The sequence below is a fragment of the Lampris incognitus genome, chromosome 2, assembly GCF_029633865.1.
Source record: "Lampris incognitus isolate fLamInc1 chromosome 2, fLamInc1.hap2, whole genome shotgun sequence".
In the NCBI taxonomy this organism is placed as follows: Eukaryota; Metazoa; Chordata; class Actinopteri; order Lampriformes; family Lampridae; genus Lampris; species Lampris incognitus.
The window spans coordinates 92,244,017-92,266,790 of NC_079212.1; the positions used below are offsets into that span (position 1 = coordinate 92,244,017).

The 22,774-nt window shown below is 46.8% G+C and overlaps 1 protein-coding gene across 1 annotated transcript; it reads left to right on the top strand.

Annotated features, from left to right (window-relative positions):
- The first annotated feature begins 2,250 nt into the window (after nucleotides 1–2,250).
- On the top strand, nucleotides 2,251–22,479 carry ccnd3 (cyclin D3). Its single transcript, XM_056300637.1, has 5 exons — nucleotides 2,251–2,493; nucleotides 6,808–7,023; nucleotides 7,349–7,502; nucleotides 8,657–8,799; nucleotides 22,292–22,479. Exons 1-5 carry the CDS (start codon nucleotides 2,251–2,253, stop codon nucleotides 22,412–22,414), a joined length of 879 nt encoding a protein of 292 aa, XP_056156612.1. The 3' UTR covers nucleotides 22,415–22,479.
- Nucleotides 22,480–22,774: the final 295 nt, after the last annotated feature.

Below are 22,774 nucleotides of genomic sequence, written 5' to 3' on the forward strand. Positions count from 1 at the left end.
ATTCTGGGCCCTATACACCACCAGTCTCTGTGGGGCCTCTTTTGTCTCTCACGCATCACTTTTTTGAGTTCTAGCATACTGTATATTATTTACAACCACAGTACATTCATCTATTTTAACCTAACTTAACCTCACCTTAACCTAACTTAACTATCTCTCGGTGATTGCAAAAATGTGTAGTTCTTTTTTGCAAAGTCGTTGATTAGATATTTAAAGTCCAGTTGTTTTGCTGATCGGCTTTCAGTTGAGAGTAGCGCCAGGCTGTTCAGCCTCTCCTGGTCTGAGGTGGGTTTTAACTGGCTGAAAGCCCGTCCAGTCACTCGCGACAGGACTAGATGAGCTGCACTGAGAGATGCTCATGAGGGGAGGACTAAACCATTTTGCACCTTTTGTAAGGGGTGAGAGGGGCCTCAGAGAGGGGTGAAAGGGGCCTCAGAGAGCCTCCACTATTTTCTTCAAGTCCCTCAACCGATGTATTTAGCCAGTTTTTTTTAAAATTTATTTCTGATTTTTCCCTTTTTTCTCCCAATTTAGTGGCCAATCGATCCCTATTTTAATTCAAACACCCACCCTCGCACTGTATGCGTTCGCCAACTGCATCTCTCCGGCCGGCAGTCTCGAAGGAGACCGCCTCGCCACTTTCGTGACAAGGCGACAACAAGCCGAACCACTGTTTTTCCGACACACACAGAGACGCATTCACGTGACGAACACAAGCCGACTCCGCCCCCCTCCCGAAGACAGCGTTGCCAATGATCGCTGCTTCGTCGAGTCCGGCCATAGTCGGATCTGACGAGACCGGGGCGCGAACCCCAGTCCCCAGTGGGCAACTGCATCGACACAGAGCCGATGCTTAGACCGCTACACCACCGCGGACCCGTATTTAGCCAGTTTTAACTGAAGTTATTTAATTCCAGGCTTCCCGAGGTCCCCCCTTCTTCTTTCTGGGCCCTGGTAGCCCCCCCTCCCCCACTACGACGTCGCTGAAGCTTTATAACGGTGTAGCTACAAACACTAGTCTACTACTACTGCTACTACTACTGCTACTACTACTACTACTACTACTGCTACTACTACTACTGCTACTACTACTGCTACTGCTACTACTACTACTACTGCTGCTACTACTACTACTACTACTGCTACTAATACTACTAGTGCTACTACTACTGCTACTACTACTGCTACTACTGCTGCTACTACTACTACTACTGCTACTACTACTGCTACTACTACTACTACGGCTACTAGTGCTACTACTACTACTACTACTTCTACTACTGCTACTACTACTACTTTCGGCTGCCCCCGTTAGGGGGCGCCACAGCAGATCATCAGTTTCCATCTCTTTCTGTCCTCTGCATCTTCCTCTGTCACAGCAGCTCCATATTCAGCATCCTTCTCCCAATATACCCAGCATCTCTCCTCCACACGTCCAAGCCATCTCAATCTTGTCTCTCTTGCTTTGTCTCCAAACCGTCCAACCTGAGTGGTCCCTCTAATATACTCGTTCCTAATCCTGTCCTCCTTCGTCACTCCCAGTGAAAATCTTATCTTCAACTCTACCACCTCCAGCTCCACCTCCTGTCTTTTCATCAGTGCCACTGTCTCCAAACCATACAACATAGCTGGTCTCCTATATTCTAAAAATAGGAAAGCTATTAAAACCGTAAATGTATGTGCCCTTAGCTGTTAATGGCACTAGCTGTTTTATTTGTTGTATTTACTGTATTAGAAACAAAGAAAAACAGAAACCTCGCCGGTCTCACAGCCCTCTTGTAAACCTTCCCTTTACCTCTTGCTGGTCCCCGTTGGGTCGCGTCTCCCTCCTGACGCTCGTGTCCGCCCCGCCCTGCCAGCTGCCTGCACGCGCTTCCTCGCGCCTCCCCCGCGCCTCCGTTGCTTACGGCCGGTACAAGCTACACGCGCCGAGTACTCCGTAAAGAACACAGCCGGGTTCCGACTGTTACGGTAACAGTGGCGATGGACTAAAGGTACAGTTGGAAAGCGGCCATTCAGAACCGAACAGAACTCGCTTCCGAGGCCGTGTTGATGTATTTTACGCCCGTTTAAAGAAGGTCGGAGTGAAGCTAGCTTGCTCGGCGGGTTGTGCTCGTGCGCGGCGCGGGTGACGCCATTGCCGAATTTTGTAGCAGTCGAATCCGTCTGTCGGAGTGACTGAATATATAGACTATATAGAATATATATATTATATTTTATATTTATTTAGTTAAGATCTTATTAGGTCGAATGGATTTAAGGTGTCTTGAGGGATCGATTGGGCACGAATCCAAGGCCGGTACCCCGGAGGCCGGGAACAATGCTATCGCCAAGATCCGGGCCAGGGCCGACCCCGTCCTGATAAGCGACGACAGGAGCCTGCAGAACCTCGTGGCCGCGGAGAAGAGCGGACAGGCGCCAGCCTACTTTGGCACGGTTCAGAAAGACATCTATCCGTACATGAGAAGAATGTTGTCGGTGTGGATGTTGCAGGTATGGGGATTTGGCTCAGCGGTTGTCCGTCAGATTGCTGCCAAACTAAGTTTCGTTGTGTTTAACAAAGGGTCTCCCTGTCAGGCCCTCGGTACCACCGGCCCGGCACTCCACCCTCTCTGCCATGTTGGTGGTGGCGTTCACCTGTTGCGTCAGTTAGCATGGCGCGAGCTACGGAGGAGCTGCCCTTAATAAGACATGGGCTCCCCAGAACACGTGGTTTGTGAAAAAAAAATTCTGGGGGTTCCTCCAAAAATGTTGACAATGTTTTATTTTGACATGCAATTTTAGTTTTGTGTATCGTTACCATCATGGATTATTATGTGTAAAACTGCGAATTTGTCATTCGTTCATGCATGACGGCGATTTAGTATGACGTCACGACGTACACATGGAGGGCAAGAGGTGATTTTCTGCATAGGAAGCACTGTCACAAACCTTCGAAATGCCTATGTTTGGCGTCATTAGCTGAGAAACCACAAGGAGTTTTTATTGAGTACCTAAAGTTGTTGTTCATGGGGGGGGGGGGTGCAAGAAATTGACCGAAAACGGCTGACCACTTTGTCAAAGACATCCCTCCTCCTATCATAAGGATCATGTCCAACATGTCTTACTTTCTGTTGACACCTTTCTCTCATTATGTCGTCTACGTTAAATAACGTCCCGGTGTAGTGTCCCCGAAATAACTTCACACATCAGTTGTCTCTTGTTGGCTATACTACTACACTTAGCTTGGAAAAGTGCGTTTGTATGAGTGAAGTTATTGAATATTTTTTCCAATAAAATTCCCCAAAATTACGCAAGAGCCCATTTTTCTGAACTGAATGTTCAGAGGAGTGTTTTTTAGGGGACACTACACTATAATACTGAAGATACTGAATATTTTTTACTATCTCTTGTTGGTGTTTGGCCTTCTTAGATGCTCCCTGCGCACTGGTCTCACAGGTCATTTGTTCAACTTGGAGGACGGCTCCTTTTGGTGACAGTTAGGTTGTAGCTCGTTGTCTGTTTTACTACGGATTCCTAATTCCAGGCTGCAGATTACAAATCCATGTGGATTATTAATTTATTGGTAACACTATATACTACACAAATGAAGCATTAGTTAAGTATTGGTAACTACTGAAGTCATGCTTTGTAAGGCTTTTGTAAAGCAAGACATGCACCAGTGGTTAGTGTGGTAATAGATGTTTTATAAATACTTATTAATACTGCAGTTCATGATTGTACATCTAAATAGTTTGTTAATCCTGTACTTACACTTTCTAAAGAATTTTATGATCCTCTAGACTTTTGTGAGTCTCAGGGTACTGCTGGCCTTTCAGTCTCATTTGTAGATGCTTTGTAAGGCATAGATAGTCCTCACTTTATACAAAATACTTCACAACTAGTAACTACCTGAATTAATCATGGACTGCAGTAGTAATAAGTGTTTATAAAACATCTATTAACACACTCACTAAGCATTGGTGCATGTCTTTCTCTACTTAGGAAGCACTATCACAAACTTTCGAAATGCCTATGTTTGGCGTCATTAACTGAGAAACCACAAGGAGTTTTTATTGAGTACCAAAAGTTGTTGCGAACCGTCGCGAACCGTCGCCTGCGGTCCGGAGGAGCGGAGTGACCACTTCGTCAAAAAAAGAAAATCACTCTTCATAACATAAGGATCATGTCCAACACATCTTATTTTCCGTTTCTACCTTCCTCTCATAATATTGTCTAAACTAGCATAGTTCGTTCTGCTTTTCACTTCCTGCCCTCCATCTGAACCTAGCGCGTCATCGGAATCACGTGACCGCAAGCGCGCTGTAAACATAACTACACATGCTATTCTTGTCATCACCATCGAGGCGTGGCGGCGCTGCGGTGCAAATCAAACTCCACTCGTGTTTACGTGTTAACTCAAAGATTCGTAGAAAAAAAGTATTGTAACGATCACGGATGGATAGGCTCGGTAGCCCTTGGCTACCTTGTAGTCGACTGGTTAACGTTGTCACCCGCGATGCGGGAGATACGGGTTCGCGTCCCGGCTGTGGCAGCGGTTCCTGGGCTGCCTCCCGATTCACTGCATTGGTGTCAGAAGTGGGATGGTGAGGACGTCGGAAGCGCGTGCGCCCAGAGGCGTGAGGGGGTTGATATGCTGAGGGGGGGTAATGTACACGAATAAGTAGACACCTTAGCCCTTGGCTAAGGGGTCGGACCCTTTAGTCCAGTGTTTCTCAACCGGGGGTCCGCGGACCCCTAGTGGTCCGTGGTGTAATTGCAAGGGGTCCGTGAAAATAAAATATCTTTAAAAAAAAGATCCTATGACATTTATAGAAATAGGATTATTTCACTCAAATGTCACTGAGACCTTTATCTACCTAAACTATAAAGGGTAACAGGACTTTTCTCTAATTACATCTGTTTCACAAGTGTAATTTATTGTATTTTAATAAGAGACCTCGCTCCCGTTTGCATTGTTAAAAGTTACTGCATAAAAATTCTGTTGTTACCTATATCTGAAAGTTACTGAATACATATTCTGTTTTGTTACATATATCTGAAAGTTACTGCATAAGAAGTCTGTTTTGTTAACTATATCTAAGTTACAACTGAAAGCTCTTATTTTTGCACCAAAGAGTGAATAAATGCTATAATGCAATTTAAAATGCAGTTTCTACTGTTTCTATCAAATTGCAACCCCCCCTCCCCCAAGATCAGGTGGAGGGGTCCTCAGGGTAGATCAAAAATACGCAGGGGGTCCAGGACCCCAAAAAGGTTGAGAACCACTGCTTTAGTCGACTGGACACCAATGTTGCGATTTCGGGGGTAGCTCGGCGGACCGTCACAGACAGGGTGCAGACTTAACATTGTCGCCCGGGGGACAATGTTAACCAGTTGACTAAAGGGTCTGACCCGTTAGCCATTCATATGCATATGTTCCGCGACTGGAAGTTGCAAGACAGAGCACCAGCCAAAACGCTGGAAAAGCTTTGTACAGCGAGTAGAACATACAGTACCTCCCCACTTCAGCTGAGTGTGAGAGGGGATTGTCTGCCGTCAGTGATACTGACAGCAAAACCCGCAACAGGTTGCGTGAAAACAGCCTCTCATCGCTCCTTTTTCTGGATATTAATGGACCCCCGTTGGAGAGTTTCGACCCAATGCCTTTTATAACATCTTGGATTAAGGCAGGTCATCACCCGTCCACATCATGGACGAACAGCAAAGGCAGCTGACCCCAGGCCTCTGTGGTTGATTCTGTATTAAGGTAAGGCGTGTTATTCCCCATGTGTTGTGGCTGGGTTGTTATAGATCTACATGACCCCTCGATGTCTTAATTGAACGGAGGAATTATGGTGCTCTTCTGTAGCCCGTGACAGGTAACTTTAACCGTTGTTGATGTACTCGATCGTAGGCAGCCTGATGTGCTTTGTCTATAGCCTGTTTTATATAGAGGGAGTATAAGAGTATATATTTATATAGCCTATACGATGTGCTGGCATAAAGCAAGTAGGCCATACACTTGCAGCTGTTGTGTCTTTGTAAGTCATTGTAAGTCCTCTTTTTGAGGCACGCGCAAGCGCCCCCCCGCCCCGCCCCCCCGTCAGTAAAAAAAAATTTTTACAAAAAGTGGGCTCCCCTGAAGGCCACGGTATAGTTCGAACACTGTAATCCAGCCTCCAACCAGAGAACCACAAGAATAATAAACAATAACAAGAGAACATAAGGAGCTACATGGCAGAAGAGAAAACTAGGGCGCCCGGGTAGCGTAGCGGTCTATTCCGTTGCCTATCAACACGGGAATCACCGGTTTGAATCCCCGTGTCACCTCCGGCTTGGTCCCTACAGAAACAATTGACCGTGTTTGTGGGTGGGAAGCCGGATGGGGGTATGTGTCTTGGTTGCTGCCCTAACGCCTCCTCTGGTCGGTTGGGGTGCCTGTTCGGGGGGGCGGGACTGGGGGGGATGGCGTGATCCTCCCACACGCTACGTCCCCCTGGTGAAACTCCTCACTGTCTGGTGAAAAGAAGCGGCTTGTGACTCCACATGTATCGGAGGAGGCATGTGGTAGTCTGCAGCCCTCCCCGGATCAGCAGAGGGGGTGGAGCAGTGCCCGGGGACGGCTTGGAAGAGTGGGGTCATTGGCTGGATACAATTGGGAGTAAAAGGGGGAAAATCCACAAAAGAAAAAACCAGTAGTGCTGGTGGTACCCGAGGACCTGAGTGAGAACCATTGGTCTATGGGACATCTAAGGTCAACACACACCATTATTATTATTGCAGCGTCAATGTGTATACATGAATGATGGGTCTCACTTTTGACAGGTGTGCGAGGAACAGAAATGTGAGGAAGAGGTGTTTCCACAGGCGATCAATTACTTGGACCGTTACCTGAGCCGAGTCGCTATCAAAAGTAACAGGTTACAACTTATAGGGGCAGTCTGTATGTTGCTGGCCTCGAAACTGAGAGAGATGATACCTCTGACTTCCACTAAGCTGTGCATCTACACCAACTGCTCCGTGTCCGTGTCAGAAATTCTGGTAAACGCAATGTTCCACACACTGAAAACAGAAACTAGATGGGATGATAGGGGAGTGATGACTGCATTAACATGTCTTTCTTTAAAAATGTTTGGTTCTACATCTACAGCTGTGTATCTGACTCAGAGGGAACCCTCACACAGTTCGTGAATTCACTTTGTGTCTAATAACCAGATCTCAAGCATAACCACCTTTGACAGATTTATGGTTAAAACATATAGATTTATTATGACTAGGTAACGTCTGTGCTAACATGAGCTTTCCTAATTCATGTGGAAGTGGAATGCTGATAAATGTGTATGAAGAATGTGAGTGTGTGTTCCAGCAATTGGAGATGGAAATAGTCTTGGCATTGGACTGGTGCCTGGCCTCTGTGTTGCCCTCTGACTTCCTGGAGCTAATTCTTCATGCCATATCCTTTGTTTGGCCTGACCGCATGCGAAGACATGTTCACTCCTGCATTGCCTTGGCAGCTGTAGGTAAGCCTCTGAAACAACCAAGACCTCAACTCCACTTCTTTTTTTGTTCCATAGATATAACTATGCATATTCATGTTGTGCATCAGTACCTGTTTAGATTAATTATAAACTTATGGAGTCCCTGTCTGTCCGTCCGTCCGTCATTTTTATCCTGACTAAGATGGGGGGATGGGAGTTTGGCTTTTGTTTGAATTGGTTTTTGTTCGTTTCTTTGTTTATATACACTTTATCTTTTCTCTGTAATGATGACACCCTGTCTGTAAAATCACAAATTGAATAATAAAAAAGGAAAGAAAAAAAACAAACCCACATCCAAAACATGCTCCGACGTGTTCACTCCTACACTGCCTTGGCAGCGTAGGTAAGCGATATTATATCAGGATATCAACTTGGGCTTGGGTGAGGGTTCCTCCTAGTACCAAGACTTGGGGAGGATGGAAATATTGCATATTTTTGGTATGGATAAGAATTGCAATTGTATTTTTCCCCACCTAGAATTTTTTTTTCCTCTACAATATCACATCTTCAACATATAGTTAAAGCCGTTTATGGAAAATTGATTTTATTTGTTGAAATTAAGTGACCTTTAGAGAACAATGGGCACAGAGCAGCCATAACTTTGATCATGATGTGTCAGCGGTTCATTTAGGAGGCAGGGAGCTGAGTTTGTGTAATCCTGTATTGTGTGCTGTGAAAGACCTATGTCTGTCTATTCAGCTGGCTGATTTCCCACGAATCTCCATGAGGTTGCCTGAGGCAACACGTCACAGGGATACAGTCAGTTTGCGCCTTTTGGAGGGTCTGTGACACTGAAACCTGTGAAATTTAGAATTTTCTGGCTCCAATCTTTGCAGCCTATTGAAAGAGGTGTTCCATGAAACCATTCATTAGATTGACTTTTTGTCTCACTGCCGTTTTTGCCTGAAGCGGTTGGGATGTGTCTATAATGGCGGCATTCCTCTCATTTTGTCATATCTCATTTCCAATGGGTCATGATTAAGAAAGTCGTGCCGACACTGAATATTCCAAAGTTGCATTAGTCTTTCCCTTAGGCTGAGCTTGCTAGACAGAGGTCCAAACAATATCCAGTAATGTGTATGTGAAAATTATGTAATTTCTGATTCTGAATTTTTGTCATTGTCTCTCTCTTGCAGAGTACGAGTTTTCAGTCTTCCTTCCTTCCACCATTGCATGTGCCTGTGTGGGGGTTACCATGAAAAGACTCAAGCTTTTGGATGGCTTAGGTTCCACTGAATCAATTCTGCAGAAATTGGCTAACTATTTAGTCATTGACCTGGTGAGGATAATATTTAACTGGTACCTCTTTTCCAGACACAGTAAAAACTTTCATATCAGTGCAGATTTTGACTTTGAGCTCTCTTCCAACAATGGCTCGTATTTATAAATGTAATCTTCAGATCACTCACAGCTAGTTAGTGACTCTCGGTCTTTGATGTGCAGTTAATGGAGAAGGAATATAGCTTTGATGTTCCCTAGCCTGATACTCAAACACTTAAAAAGGGATCCAAGATGTATTTTCCTTGGTAAATGTCTATACCCCTTTTAGTGAGATATACCCTGAAAGCCAATTAAGCTGCTTAGTGTGCCTGTGGAGGGACAAGCATGCTCGACACAAATGTGTCAGTAGGAAATATCTGTCAATGGAAAAACAAAACAAAAACAGTCTGGAATGTCAATGACAGAAACCTCTTGGTTGGTTTTACTGTCTCTGCATACTGCTGCACTCATTGTCTTGGAGTAAATGACTCTTAACATAACAGGGCATTGCTTAGCTCAAGCTATCTCCACTGCAAGATTACACCATGCCAAACCTCAACATTTCACTTGTTGGGTTAAGAAAACTTCAAGCTTTAATATGAAAAAATGCAGGATCATGTTGAATAATGTAGCGATCACGTATGACTAGAATCACTAGCCCGTTGGCTAACGGGTCGGACCCTTTAGTCGACTGGTTAATGTAGTCGCCCGTGGTGTGGGAGACCCGGGTTCGCATCCTGGCTGCGGCGGTTCCTGGCTGCCCCCTGAATTCACTACATTGGTGTCAGAAGTAGGATGGTGAGACCATGAGGCCATCGGACGCGTGTGCGCCCAGAGGTGTGAAGGAGCTGATATGCTGAAGCATGGGGATGCGCTTACTGAAGGAGGGGGGTAGTGTAACGATCACGTATGACTATACTCGCTAGCCCATTGGCTAATGGGTCAGATTCTTTAGTCGACTGGTTAACATAGTCAGCCGTGGTGCGGGAGACCTGGGTTCGCGTCCCGGCTGTGGCGGTTCCCGGCTGCCCCCAGAATTCACTACATTGGTATCAGCAGTGGGATGGTGAGACCGTGAGGCCATCGGAAGCGTGAGGCGTGGGGGTGCTGAAGAGGTATACTTTGCTAGTTTGGAGCCTGGGTGGGCCTGTTATAGGAAAGTTAGAGAATAGATTTTTGAGCATGCATAAAGATAGACACTAACATTGTTTTTTTTTTTTTTTTATTTGATTTTCGAGGGTGGGGTAGTTAGGAATTTATTGAAGGATTGCCCCTTGAGATGTAGCATCTCATTTTCAACAGGGTCCTAAAGACAAATGCAACATTATAAAACACATACAAACAAAACAGCATTCCATAACAAACATACACTGCAAATACACAGATACAGAAAACTCACTCACCCTCTCCCACCCACGCCTCCAGTCCTCAGAAGTTGTACAAGAAAAATTGGATACAATGACCTGGATAATAATACTGTGGGAGTATGGGGTACCGGGGCAGTTGCTACAAGCCATCTGGTCGTTGTATAACCAAAGTGAGAGCTGTGTCCGCATTCTCGGCACAAAGTCAAACATATTTTTGGTGGGTGTCGGACTCTGCCAAGTTTGTCCCTTGTGTCCGATTCTGTTCGTGATATTCATGGACAGAATGTCAAGGCACAGCCAAGGTGAGGCGTGTGTTCATTTTGGGAACCTCAGAACTGAATCTCTGCTCTTCGCAAATGATGTGGTTTTGTTGGCTTCATCAGAACATGACCTCCAGCGTGCACTGGGGCGGTTTGCAGCTGAGTGTGAAATGGCCGGGATGAGAGTCAGCACCTCCAAATCTGAGGCCATGGTTCTCTACTGGAAGATGGTGGATTGCTCCCTCCGGGTTGGGGATGAGTTGTTGCCTCAAGTGAAGGAGTTCAAGTATCTCGGGGTCTTGTTCACGAATGAGGGTAGCATGGAGCGGGAGATTGACAGGCGGATTGGTGCAGCATCAGTAGTAATGCGGACGTTTTACCGGACCATTGTGGTGAAGAGGGAGCTGAGCCGGAAGGCAAAGCTCTCAATTTACCAGTCAATCTTTGTTCCAACCCTCACCTATGGTCATGAGCTTTGGGTAGTGACCGAAAGGGTGATATCATGGATACAAGCAGCTGAAATGAGCTTCCTCTGCAGGGTGTCTGGGCTCAGCCTTAGAGATAGGGTGAGGAGCTCGGACATCCGGAGGGAGCTCGGAGTAGAGCTGCTGCTCCTTTGCGTCGAAAGGAGCCAGTTGAGTGGTTCAGGCATCTGATTAGGATGCCACCTGGGTGCCTTCCTTTGGAGGTTTTTCAGGCATGTCCAACTGGGAGTAGACCCCGGGGTAGATCCAGAACTGCTGGAGGGACTCCGTGTCCAATCTAGCCTGGGAACACCTTAGGATCCCCCAGGAGGAGCTGGAAGGCGTTGCTGGGAGAGGGATGTCTGGAGTGCCCTACTTAGCTTGCTGCCACCGCAACCCGACCCCAGAAAAGTGGCTGATGATGAGATGAGATAAGAAACCCGGATAATAAATCAATTACATCAACAAAAAGAGCAATTGAAACAGTTTGTCTTCAAGTACACACAAATTAAAAGCATAAACGGGTTGTTTTAAGATGAGAAAATAAAGATTTCCTAAAACAGTGAAAAGAGGTAATAGATCTCAGAAAAAGGGGAAGATTATTCCAGTCACATGGAGCTTTGTATTTGGAATGATCTGCGTCCGACTTCTTTGAAAATCCTGGGGACCAAAAAAAGGGATATTGCACATGTCTTGAGTGGATATGAAGCTCTACACAGAACCAAAAACTGTTTCAAATAGGAAGGACAGTTATAGTGAACACATTTGAAGATGAACTGAACCCAGTGAAATTGCCTTCTAGAATTAAGTTGTATGTGATTCATACATGAAACAATGGTGAGTTCGATATGGACACTTCAAAAATCTACATAGAGAATTATGCACAACATTAAGGGGCCTAAGATTGTCAAATTTGTTCTGATAGACAATGTCAGCATAATCAATAATAGGTAATATCAACTGAGAAAGCGTTGTTTTTCTGACTTGAAATGTAAAACAATTAATTGAGTGATAAAGTGAACTCAGACAATGATATAATCTTTTTTGTTATAACATCAATGTGGGTTTTCAGGGAGAGTTCAAGATCAATCCAATTCCAAGATATTTGAATGAATCAACTTTCTCAAGGGTTCACCCATCATCAAAATAAATATGCAAAGGGATATGAATGACTGTTACATACCAAACACCATGCTGCAGGACGTCTTCTTATTCAATACAAGTTAGTTGTTAAGAAACCAGTTTTGGATCAAAGTAAAATCAGCCTGTAAAGGTTTCTGGATTTGTAAATGTCAGAGTTCGAAGTATAAATAACTCTTGGGGTGTCCCGGTAGCATAGCGGTCTATTCCATTGTCTACCAACACGGGGATTGCTGGTTCAAATCCTTGTGTTACCTCCATCTTGGTTGGGTATCCTTAAAGACACAATTGGCCATGTCTGTGGGTGGGGAGCCAGATGTGGGTATCAGTGGTGGCTGGCCAGTACAGGGTGCTGGGGTGCTGCCCCCTTCAAATATCAAGAGATGAAAATCTACTTAAACTTGTTAAATATAATTTAGTTGTATAATGCAAATAATTATGAAATAATACTTTTTCAGTCTGTGAGTGCCTGTCAGCAGCCATTAAATATTGGTTCAAATGGTATTTGGTTGATTTCTGTCTGAATACATATGCTTGCTGGGTGAGGGGCACTGGCCAAACCATACCTTATGTAAGCCCTCAAATTTTTGGCGAGCAGGTGACCTGAGGCTGCTGTCTAATTGGTTTCTTCAGATTTTCCATGGGGCTCAGTTCTGTTTGCCCCAAATACTCTCACTTTTATTGGCAGCGAATTGGTATTATTTTAATGGTTTTTGATCTAATGTGATTGGACAATTCTCTGGGCTGTCAGTCATGTTCATACCCACCACCATGCCTCGTCTTGACCGTCAAATCATCCACCATCTACGAACCCTCATAAAATGTATAGGCTACACTGTCCTTTTGTAGCCTGGGGTCGGCCCCTTTTAGTTGAGTGGTTAGCGATGTCGCCTTGTGGTGCAGTACAACGCTGGATCGAATCCTGCAGCAGGCTGAAAAAAATAAGCTCGGTTACACTTCTTAATAACTCTGTGACTGTGTGGACATTAAAGCAGCTATCAGGTGTGCTGCGCGCCCCCCAATTTTTTTAGCACCAGCTGCCACTGGTGGGTATGTGTCCTGGTTGCTGTACTAGCACCTCCCCTGGTCAGTCGGGGCACCTGTTTGGGGGGGTAGCATGATCCTCCCACATGCTACGTCCCCCTGGCAATACTCCTCACTCCTCCTGGGCCCTTCCAATTTGTTCAGCTGGGGCCTGGCGGACTCACCTGCTTGCCAACTCTGCAAGAAAAGGGGATCCTTGGAGGACATCCTGAGCTGCTGTCTAAAGGCCTTGGGAGAGGGGCAGTATCATTGGCGCCATGACCAAGTTCAGCGACATTAGCACACCATCTGCACTGGGATCAGCTACAGCAAGCAGCAACACCCAACAAAACGCACCATCGCCTTTGTTTGAGCAGGGGAGAAGCACCAGCCGAAGGCCCAGGCTGGGCTGTTCGCAACAGCAAGGGACTGGCAGTTCCTGGTCAACCTTGGAAGATAACTGAGTTTCCCGGACACCATCGCAGCAACCACACTCAGGCCAGACATGGTCCTGATGTCCGTGGCAACCAAGCAAGTGGTTTTGCTAGAGCTGTCTCCTGGGAAGATTGGATAAAGGAGGCGCAAGAAAAGAAGTCAGCTGGGGGTGCCCCGGTGGCTCACCTTGTAGCATGTACTGCATAAGGCTGAGTCTTTACTGCAGCTGTCTGGGTTCAAATCCAGCCTGGGCCCTTTGCTACATGTCATCCCTTCCTGTCTTTCTCTGCTATTGCTGTCAAATAAAGATGGAAAATGCCAAAAAAAATAAAATCTTTTAACAACACCAAAAAAGAGCCAGGTATGCAGATCTGCTGTGTGTCAGAGGAATAGGTGGAAGGCCCACTGTAAGCCAGTTGAAGTGGGCTGCAGGGGCTTTGCAGGCCAGTCTCTACACTGGACTCTTGGGGATTTGTGGGCTACAAAGAAGAAGAGCCATTAGGGACATCTTGGAAGCTGCTGAAAAGGCTTCCGTTGGCTCTGGGTGAAAAGGGCTGACGCATGGCGTAAAACGCTACCTAGACACAAGTCAAGGCTTGATCGCCCCCGGCTGAGTCGCTCTGGTGAGGGTGTCTGATGTTAAGACCCAAAACCCCTGATGACCTTGGGTTCATTACTGACAATGTGTCCACGTTGCACCACATGGTGTATCAAAGAACCTGTCTCTCAAGAGAATTAATAGTTGACAGAATACACTTTTTAGTGTCAGTTGGAGCAGAGGGAGGCCTATAAATGTTGCCAATAGTTAAATGTTTGTTATCATGAAGAATAATGTTAATGAAAAGACATTCAAAATTAACTGGCTCTACATTAGGAATGACACACTCTGACCCAAGATTTGCAGCAACATACACTGATGAGCCAAAACATAACCACCTGCCTAATATGCTGTTGATCCTCAATGTGCCACCAAAGCAGCACTTACCCACCGAGGCATGGACTCTACAAAACCCCTGAAGGTGTCCTGTGGTATCTGGTATCAAAACATTAGAAGCAGATCATTGAAGTCCTGTAATTTGTGAGATGGAGCAGCCATGGATCGGCCTCGTCGGTCCAGCACATCCCACAGGTGCTTCATCGGATCAAGATCTGGAGAATTTGGAGGCCAGGGCAACACCATGAACACTTCATCATGTTCCTCAAATCATTCCTGAACAATCTGTGCACTGTGGCAGGGTGCATTATCCTGCTGAAAGAGGCCACTGCCATCAGGGAGTACCATTGCCATGAAGGGGTGTACCTGGTCTGCAGTGATGTTTAGGTAGGTGGCACATGTCAAATTGACTGCCACATGAATGGCCAGACTCAGTGTTTCTGAGCAGAACGTTGTCCCGAGCATCACACTCCCTTCACCATCTTGTCATCTTCCCCTTCACCGTCTTGTCATCTGCGTTGAGACATCTGGGGCAAGATTGGCCCCTTTCTATGCAAATGAGCCTCATTGCAAAAAAAAAAGTCCCATTCACGAACAGCAGCGTTAATAGCCACATGCAGTTAGTGAAAATTATTAGCGTTTAGAGAGATGGTGGTAACCGACGCCCTGAATTTCCAGTGATCATGGCAGCAATGATTGTAGCCAGACGAAGGTATCGTCATGCCAGGTGTGCTCATGAACGGCTATTTTGAAGGAGAATATCACTTTTTGGTTTAAATGAAACCGAAATCATTCGCAGATACAGGCTGCCAAGTCTAACAATTCTTGCTATACTTCATGCCATCAAGGATGACATTGAACCTGCTTACTGTGTTCTTGGTGCAAAGCCACCATTTATACTTTGCCACATGGCTAATTGCAATCAGATTCAAAACAAGGGCAAATTGCACTTAGCTGTAAAATTTTATGGGTGTGTGCACTTTAATATTTGTGCAATATCTTTTGTGAATTGGACTTTGAGATGGGGCAGATAGCAGTTGAAAGTGATGTGCAATTCATGGTGCTATCAGCGGCCCATTCTTTGTGAATTCCCTTGTCAATACAGCGAGTCTTAGAGAAATGAGAGATATCCACAGATAGAGACAGATGAAAGATGAGAGGGAGTTAACATAATTAGAATAGGTATACATACAAATAACTTGAGTTCTCTTCAAATCATGCATCCCAAGATATGAGCGGAAAATAGCAGTTACCCTGGATGTAACTCCAGTTCTGAGTATGTGTGTAGCCCTCTAACGGGCTTCACTATTGGTTTACCTCTTTGAGACGCCGCATCTGAGACATCTCTTTTCCCTCATCACCCAGTCAGGTGGTAGGAACGACACAGTGCCCATCCACCTGCAAAACCCCAATGTCTCTGCAGCTCGTCTCCCTTTAAACTCAGCAACAAATACTGGTGGCAAGCTGGGCTAGAGGTTATAGGGCTACGCATGTACTCATAGAACTGGAGTTACATCCAGGGTAACTACTTTTCTATGTCGTACGTTCTCCACCCTCAAACGGGCTTAGCTATTGGTTTACACCTAAATCGAAGGCCGTTAGGGATGAATATACTCCCAGCTGGGCTCGACTGACACTAGTCAGAGACCAACCAAGACCACACCCCACACTGCAGCAGTACAACGGTCGAGCCCACCTGAGGGCTTTGTACAATGCTGCACCGGCCCTTTTGGGGCCTGACATTGCCAACTTGTCAGTCAACTGATGACGAGAACCCGCACCGAGACCCTGCACCGAGAACTGCATGGGGTAAGGAGTCTGTAGTCATATCCCTGAGATATGATTGCACGAAGGTCTGCCAAGCAGATGTCTTCCACTGGCACTCCCCTGAAAAGGGTCACAGAGGATACAGTGCCCCCTGTAGAGTGCACCCTGAGGCCCACAGGGGCAGGGTGGCCCATAGCATCATAACTCCTGCGGAATGTGTCACAAATCCAGTGGGTGAGCCATTGCACCTATAGGGGAGCCCCCTGAGCCCAACCGCCATGGCAGACGAATAGTCGGTTGGATTTCCTGAGCGGAGCAGTGAATTAGCTGCTGCTCTCGTTTCATCCTCCAGTGATCTGATCACGGGGGACGAAGGAGAAATAACAATGCTGGGGCCAGGCGACAAAGCAGGGAGAATGGCAATATCACTTTGCCCCTAAGTTATATGAGAAAAACTCACCTTGGCAGCCAGTGGGCTAGCTCAAGTGGAAAGCTACTCGATAGCTGTAATGTTTTGGTCGCCATCTTTGGATCGGTCACCCTCTCTGGCCTGAAATGCATAAGAACATGGGGTGGCCTGTATGCAGCCCTGATGACTGATGTCACAAGGCAAAACGGAAGTGGAGCAGTAATGTCGGTGACCCTCAGTAGAAGAAGCTAACTGAAATTTACTTACAGTGGAAACTCCATGAGCAGCACCCCTTGTACGTGCGCTCCTGGTTCAAGATGTGCGTGTCGAGGAATGGCGGTGACAACTTAACCAAAGTGACATAAAAATCCTATTAGCTTTAGAGGAAGCCAATCGGCCATTGCATGTAATGTACTTAAAACACGACACACGTCTCAGTTGGGAGCCAGCTTGTTTATTCCACAATGTGAACCGAGCTACGGGTGCTGTGTTGGGACAGAACAGACTGCAGCTACGGAAGGCAAACACAATATGTTACATCTCCCCTCTTAAACAAAAAGAAACATTCATTGAACTTTACTTGTGTCAATAAACAAAATACCTGTTTACATCTAAATGTGATTCTACACACAATAACTTGGGAGTGTTTACTATCACTTCATTTTCTCAAGGTCAGAAAAACAACTCAAAACTTCAAACTCAACTCAAACTCAAACACTTCCAGATTCAGTCTCTCAGGAGGCTTCACAACTGCCCCGCCTTGTAGTAAGCTGTTCAGATGGCTGGGCTTGAGTGGGGCTCAAAGGTATTTTAGGTGGTGAGTGTGGCAGTTCAGCAAGAGCTGGAGGTTTTGGCTTCTTCTGAGTAAGCCGATCTGATAGTTCAGTCCAAGGTTCATCCCGAGCCCAGTGGCGTGGACGGTTGGCGGCTGCGGTGCTTTTGTGAAGGTGTTGGCTGTTGTGGCAGTACTCCTTGTTCCCACAGTCCACACCATAGGATTGCGGAGCACTGTATGATTTAACTACAATTCCTGGGAACCATTTGTGGTTGTCAGGATGGGGTTGCATCCTAACCTCATCCCCAGGCTTAAGGGCAACACGAGGTTTGCCTGCTCTCTTGCAGTCATAGAACTTTTGGATGTCCTTACTTTTGTCCATCAGACGCTTTACTTTGAGAGGGTCATAGGCTGTTGGTGTGAGTAGCACACGAGCAATAGGCAGCTCATTATGTGGCCTCCTGTCCATGAGCAGTTGAGCCGGCAACAATCCTATTGACTCAAGTGGAGTAGTTCTGTAGTCCAACAGTGCAAGGTGTTTGTCTGGTGCGTTACTCCAATTTCTCTTCACACTTTGCACTGCGCGCTCTGCTTCACCCTTTGAATGTGGTGTATGGTGAGGATGTCTTGTGTGAAATACCATAACTCTTGCAGAAGTCTTTAAATTCCTCTGAGGAATACTGTGCACCGCTGTCTGTCCGTACAGTGGCAAGGATGCCATGCCTGCTGAAATTAGCTTTCAGAGTCTCTATGGTGGGGTGACTGTGCATGTCTTTCAGGTCATTAACTTCAGTAAATTTTGAGTAGTAATCCACTAGGAGGACATACTGTTTGCCTTCAAACTCAAACAGATCTGATGCCACCTCCTCAAATGGCAGCTCTGTCGTTTCTGTTGGCTTGAGTGGTTGTCTGGGCAGTTTATTTTTGAAATCACCACACTTGCTGCAATTTCTGACTATTTCTTCGATTTCAGCACTCATGTCTGGCCAGTATAGCATTTCACGGGCTCGCTGTTTACTCTTCACTATCCCTAAGTGAGATTGGTGTATCAGCCTTAGCATGTGCTCTCGCGTGGTGGGGGGCACTATTATACGTAGTCCTTTGTATACAACTCCATCAGATAACACAAGCTGGCTTCTCGAGTCCCAATATGGCTGAACAGGAATTGGCACTTCCCATCTGTGTTCTGGGCAGTCATGCTGAATTGTCTGTTGGAGACAGCTTAGCTCTTCTTTTGTGCGCTGCTGCAGTTCTATGTCCTTCTGGTTGCTAACTGCAACAAAGTTGAGCATGAAGACACACTCTAGGCCAGGGGTGCCCAACTCCAGGCCTCGAGGGCCGCAGTGTCTGCAGGTATTTGTTGCAGCCATGCACTACACCAGCTGATTTAACTAATTCCTTTCCCTCCTTGGTCCAAGAAGTGAGCTAATTAGTTAAATCAGGTGGTGTAGTGCATGGTTGGAACAAATACCCGCAGACACTGTAGCCCTCGAAGCCTGGAGTTGGGCACCCCTGCTCTAGGCCATCCATCTCAGGCGTGCTCTCTGGAAGCTGTGCTCTGGACGGCGTCCAGATATCAGCTCCCTCGTGCTTCTGGGCACACGCGCTTCCGATGGCCTCACAGTCTCACCATCCCACTTCTGACACCATGTAATGTACTTAAAACGGGACACACGTCTCAGTTGGGAGCCAGCTTGTTTATTCTGCAGTGTGAACCAAGCTACAGGTGCTGTGTAGGGACAGAACAGACTGTAGCAAGGGAAGGCAAATACAGTATGTTACATTGCGAACGACATTAGCTCCACTAGACACTAAAGGAGCTAGCTGGCTACATTAGCCTTGCTAACCGCAACCGTTTAGCAGGTTGTGGTTGGCCATATTAGCACCTCTGATAGCTAATGGTGCCGATAGGCCGCAGTTAGCAACACTAGCAGATCCGAGAGCTAATGGCGCCAACAGCCTGCAGTCAGCCACATTAACACCTCCAATAGCTAATGGAGCCAACAGGCCGCAGTCAGCCACATTAGTGGCTCCAATAGCTAATGGTGCCAGCAGACCGCAGATAACCACATTAGCAACAAGAGAAAGAGGAGTGGAAGACGGAGAAGAGTGGGCAACCTTCACCGCCTGCCCCTCAAGCACCTCACCTGGGGAGGAAAAGGAACCCCCCCGGCCCAGAAGAAGCACCTTTCAAGGTTAACAGGGCTAGCATTCGGACAATAAGGGCGCAGTTATCCACGTTAGCGCCGATAGTTAACGGTGCCAACCCTCCAGAACAAGCCACCTTACCTTCTGGAGAATTGGGGGGGGGGGTTGGAGAAAAGAATGGGCAATGAACACCATCTGCCCCTCAATAGCCTCAATCGGAAGGAGTGGGGGCATCCCCTCCAGCCTGGGTGGGGTACCTCAGAAAACTATTAGCACTAACACCTGAAACTACCTGAGTAACAGTGTGATTAGCGCAGGAAGCAGCTCTTTTAATGAGGGTGTAAGGGTTGGGACAACGGCCTTTATTGACACCATAAGAAAAACTCTGCCTTTGACTGAAAGCAGCCAAGTGAACGGGGCCAGCACCCCTGCCACGAGGCAGGACCAGGGGCTGGGACGATTGAGAGGGCACAGGTAGACTGGTGCTGGCGGTGGAAGAGTTGTGAGGCCTGTCCTTGGTGAAGCGCCAATGGCGGGGTCTCAGCAGAGGACGACGCTGCTGCTACTGCCACAGAGGGGGGTGCTGGGGACAAAGATGGGAACCCAGCTTCTCCGACGCCTTACGGGCTGCCTCCACAACTTGTCAACGAAGGCCTGGATGTCCGGACCAAAAGGGGGAGTCACAAGAGAGGGGTGCGTTGAGCAATAGGTAGGTAGTAGTAAGTAGGTAGTAGTAGCTGATCAGCCCGGTCGGTCACGGCTCTTTTCTGTCCTGGCCCCATAGTGGTGGAATGAACTCCCCACTGATGTCAAGACAGCGGAGTCGCTGCCCATCTTTCGGCGCAGGTTGAAAACTCACCTCTTCAAGAACTACTACCCTGTTACTTGCTGTTAGCACTTATTGTATTCACTCATTCAAAAAAAAAAAATCATCTCTTTCTTGCGCTTTTACTTTAGCACTGGTTTTGCTCTTAGATGCTTGTTTAGAGAGAAGATGCACTTATGACCTCTGATGACTAGTAGTTCTCCCGATTTCCTACGTTAAATGCACTTATTGTAAGTTGCTTTGGATAAAAGCATCGGCTAAATGACTGTAATGTAAATGTAATGTCATGTAAAGTAGGTGCCGCTCGTGCTCATTCAGGGATGATAGGCCCAGCCAGAGATGTCTGTACCCCACTTGTGTAGCACACATGACACAGCCACCGTTTATGGCAAAGGCCTGGGACATCCGGAGAATGGCTGAGGCAGTCGTCTGGGCTTAGGTAATCTCTGCAGCAGACAGCTCGGTCTGCTCGTGGGTTAGCTTGTCAAGCGACCCAGCTAAAAAGGCTTAAGTTTCTAGCCAGTGCCACCACCAGGGAGGCACTGGCATAGCCGCGGTCAAGAAAGGTAACCGTCAACCGGTCCCACTCATTGGGCAGTGACGGCCGACCATCTGGCTAGAGGGAGGATGAAGGCAGGGGGCAGATCCTGACTGAATCCTCGATAAGAGGCACTCCCTTGTCCCACTCCCAGCCCTCCATGGAGCAGTAGGGACCATAAGCCAGAGCCGGAGTCTTGGCGCCAAACGGGGAGGCTCACTTACGCTGCGCGTAGTGGTAGATGGTCACCATCTTAGGCCATAATACATGCGGGTGAGGCCTACCACATGGCTGGACACAAAGGCCGCCCATGAAGTCGTCCTGGGGAGCAGCGAAGGGAGGAGATGAAGGAAGAGGGATAGTCATCCTCAAGGCGGCCAAAGAAAACAGGCAGGGCAGGTCATTCAGAGGGTACCAGTGAGCCGCCAGTGGCTCCGAGTCAAGGAAGAGAGACGTCGAGTCCTCTTCCTCGAAGACACGACGGTTGTCCTCTTCGTCATAGTCGGCCCAGGATTTAGAACAGGCCTCTGACCTCTTGCTCGCCAGCACGGGGGAGGCGAAAGGAGTCAGCATACTTCAGCCTGTTCTCACGTTCCACCTGGGGTAGAGTGAGGCAGGTAGGAGAGGTCTCAGCTTCCTCCAGGTGATGCCAACCGAGGCAACAGAAACAGGCCTGGTGGCTGTCCAGCGAAGACATCTCAGCAGCCCGGGAAGAGCAGGTATTGGTCGGCGAAGGCATGACTATGAAACCGGAGGGTGGCAGAAAAAAAATTGCAGAGCTGTACTCAAGGTGACTGAGTGAGAAAGAGAGGTGAGCTGTAGAGGCGCTGGGGTTTTATAGGTGGACGGGTGCTGTGTGGCTCCTACCACCTGTTTGGGTGGTGAGGGAAAAGATCTGTCTCAGGTGCCGAGGCAGGGCCTCGAAGGGGTAAACCAATTGCGAAGCCTGTTAGAGGGCAAAACACGTACGGCATAGAAGTATTGTTCTTACAACGACATTTATAGCCTTTTCTTACTTGAACGGGGCTTAACCATGTCAAGTGATATGCTGCTTCAATATACTTCAACAACAAATATTACTCTAACCACTGCAGAAAATGCAGATGAACATTGAATATCCAGGAATTCACATTATAGACACTACCGCTGACTATCCCTATAACAAATTGGCCACAATTTCCAAAATTGACCATACACGGTCCAGATATATACTAGGATTTGACCTAGTCTTGTTTGTCATTCCCCATGTAGGGATGGGGAAGGATACATTTATTATCTGCTGTTTCCCCATTCTTTCCTATGGCCCAGTAAAAAAAAAAGATCACAAAGAAAAAAACAAGTAAAAAGTGGAAAAAAAATTGTTTATCTGACCGTGCACTCTTCTCTAATTCTTCCTAAATGCTTTTTTATCTGACCCCAAAACAGGAATCTCTCCATCGCTGCCATCAGAAGTTGGACTATGTGCTGGAACTCAACCTGGCCTCTCCTCTACAGGCTGCAGATGTTTGCACATCAGGAACGCTCAGTGATCAGCTACACACCAACTGATATTCAGGATGCTCTCCTGACACCTGCGGCTCAGACTTTACCACAGGCAAGCAGGCTCTTACGATTCTCACAGCCGTCAGTGGAGTTGGAGATTTGTTATTGATCAGCCAAGTGAGAGGTACCCTGAATATTAAGACCAAGTATTCCTGAGGGCCTTGTTCACGCAGCAAAGTCTGTAATAAAAGTGAACACATGCAATTTAAACTTTGTGTTTCTTCCATTTATCTCGAGAGATCCCTGTTGACACACGACTGTTAATGTTGGTGAAAACTGTTTGTGTTTTCTGCATTGCCATAGTGTTATGTGACTTTTATTTTATTTATTTTTTTAAGAAAATGTTTTAAATGTATTCAGTAATTG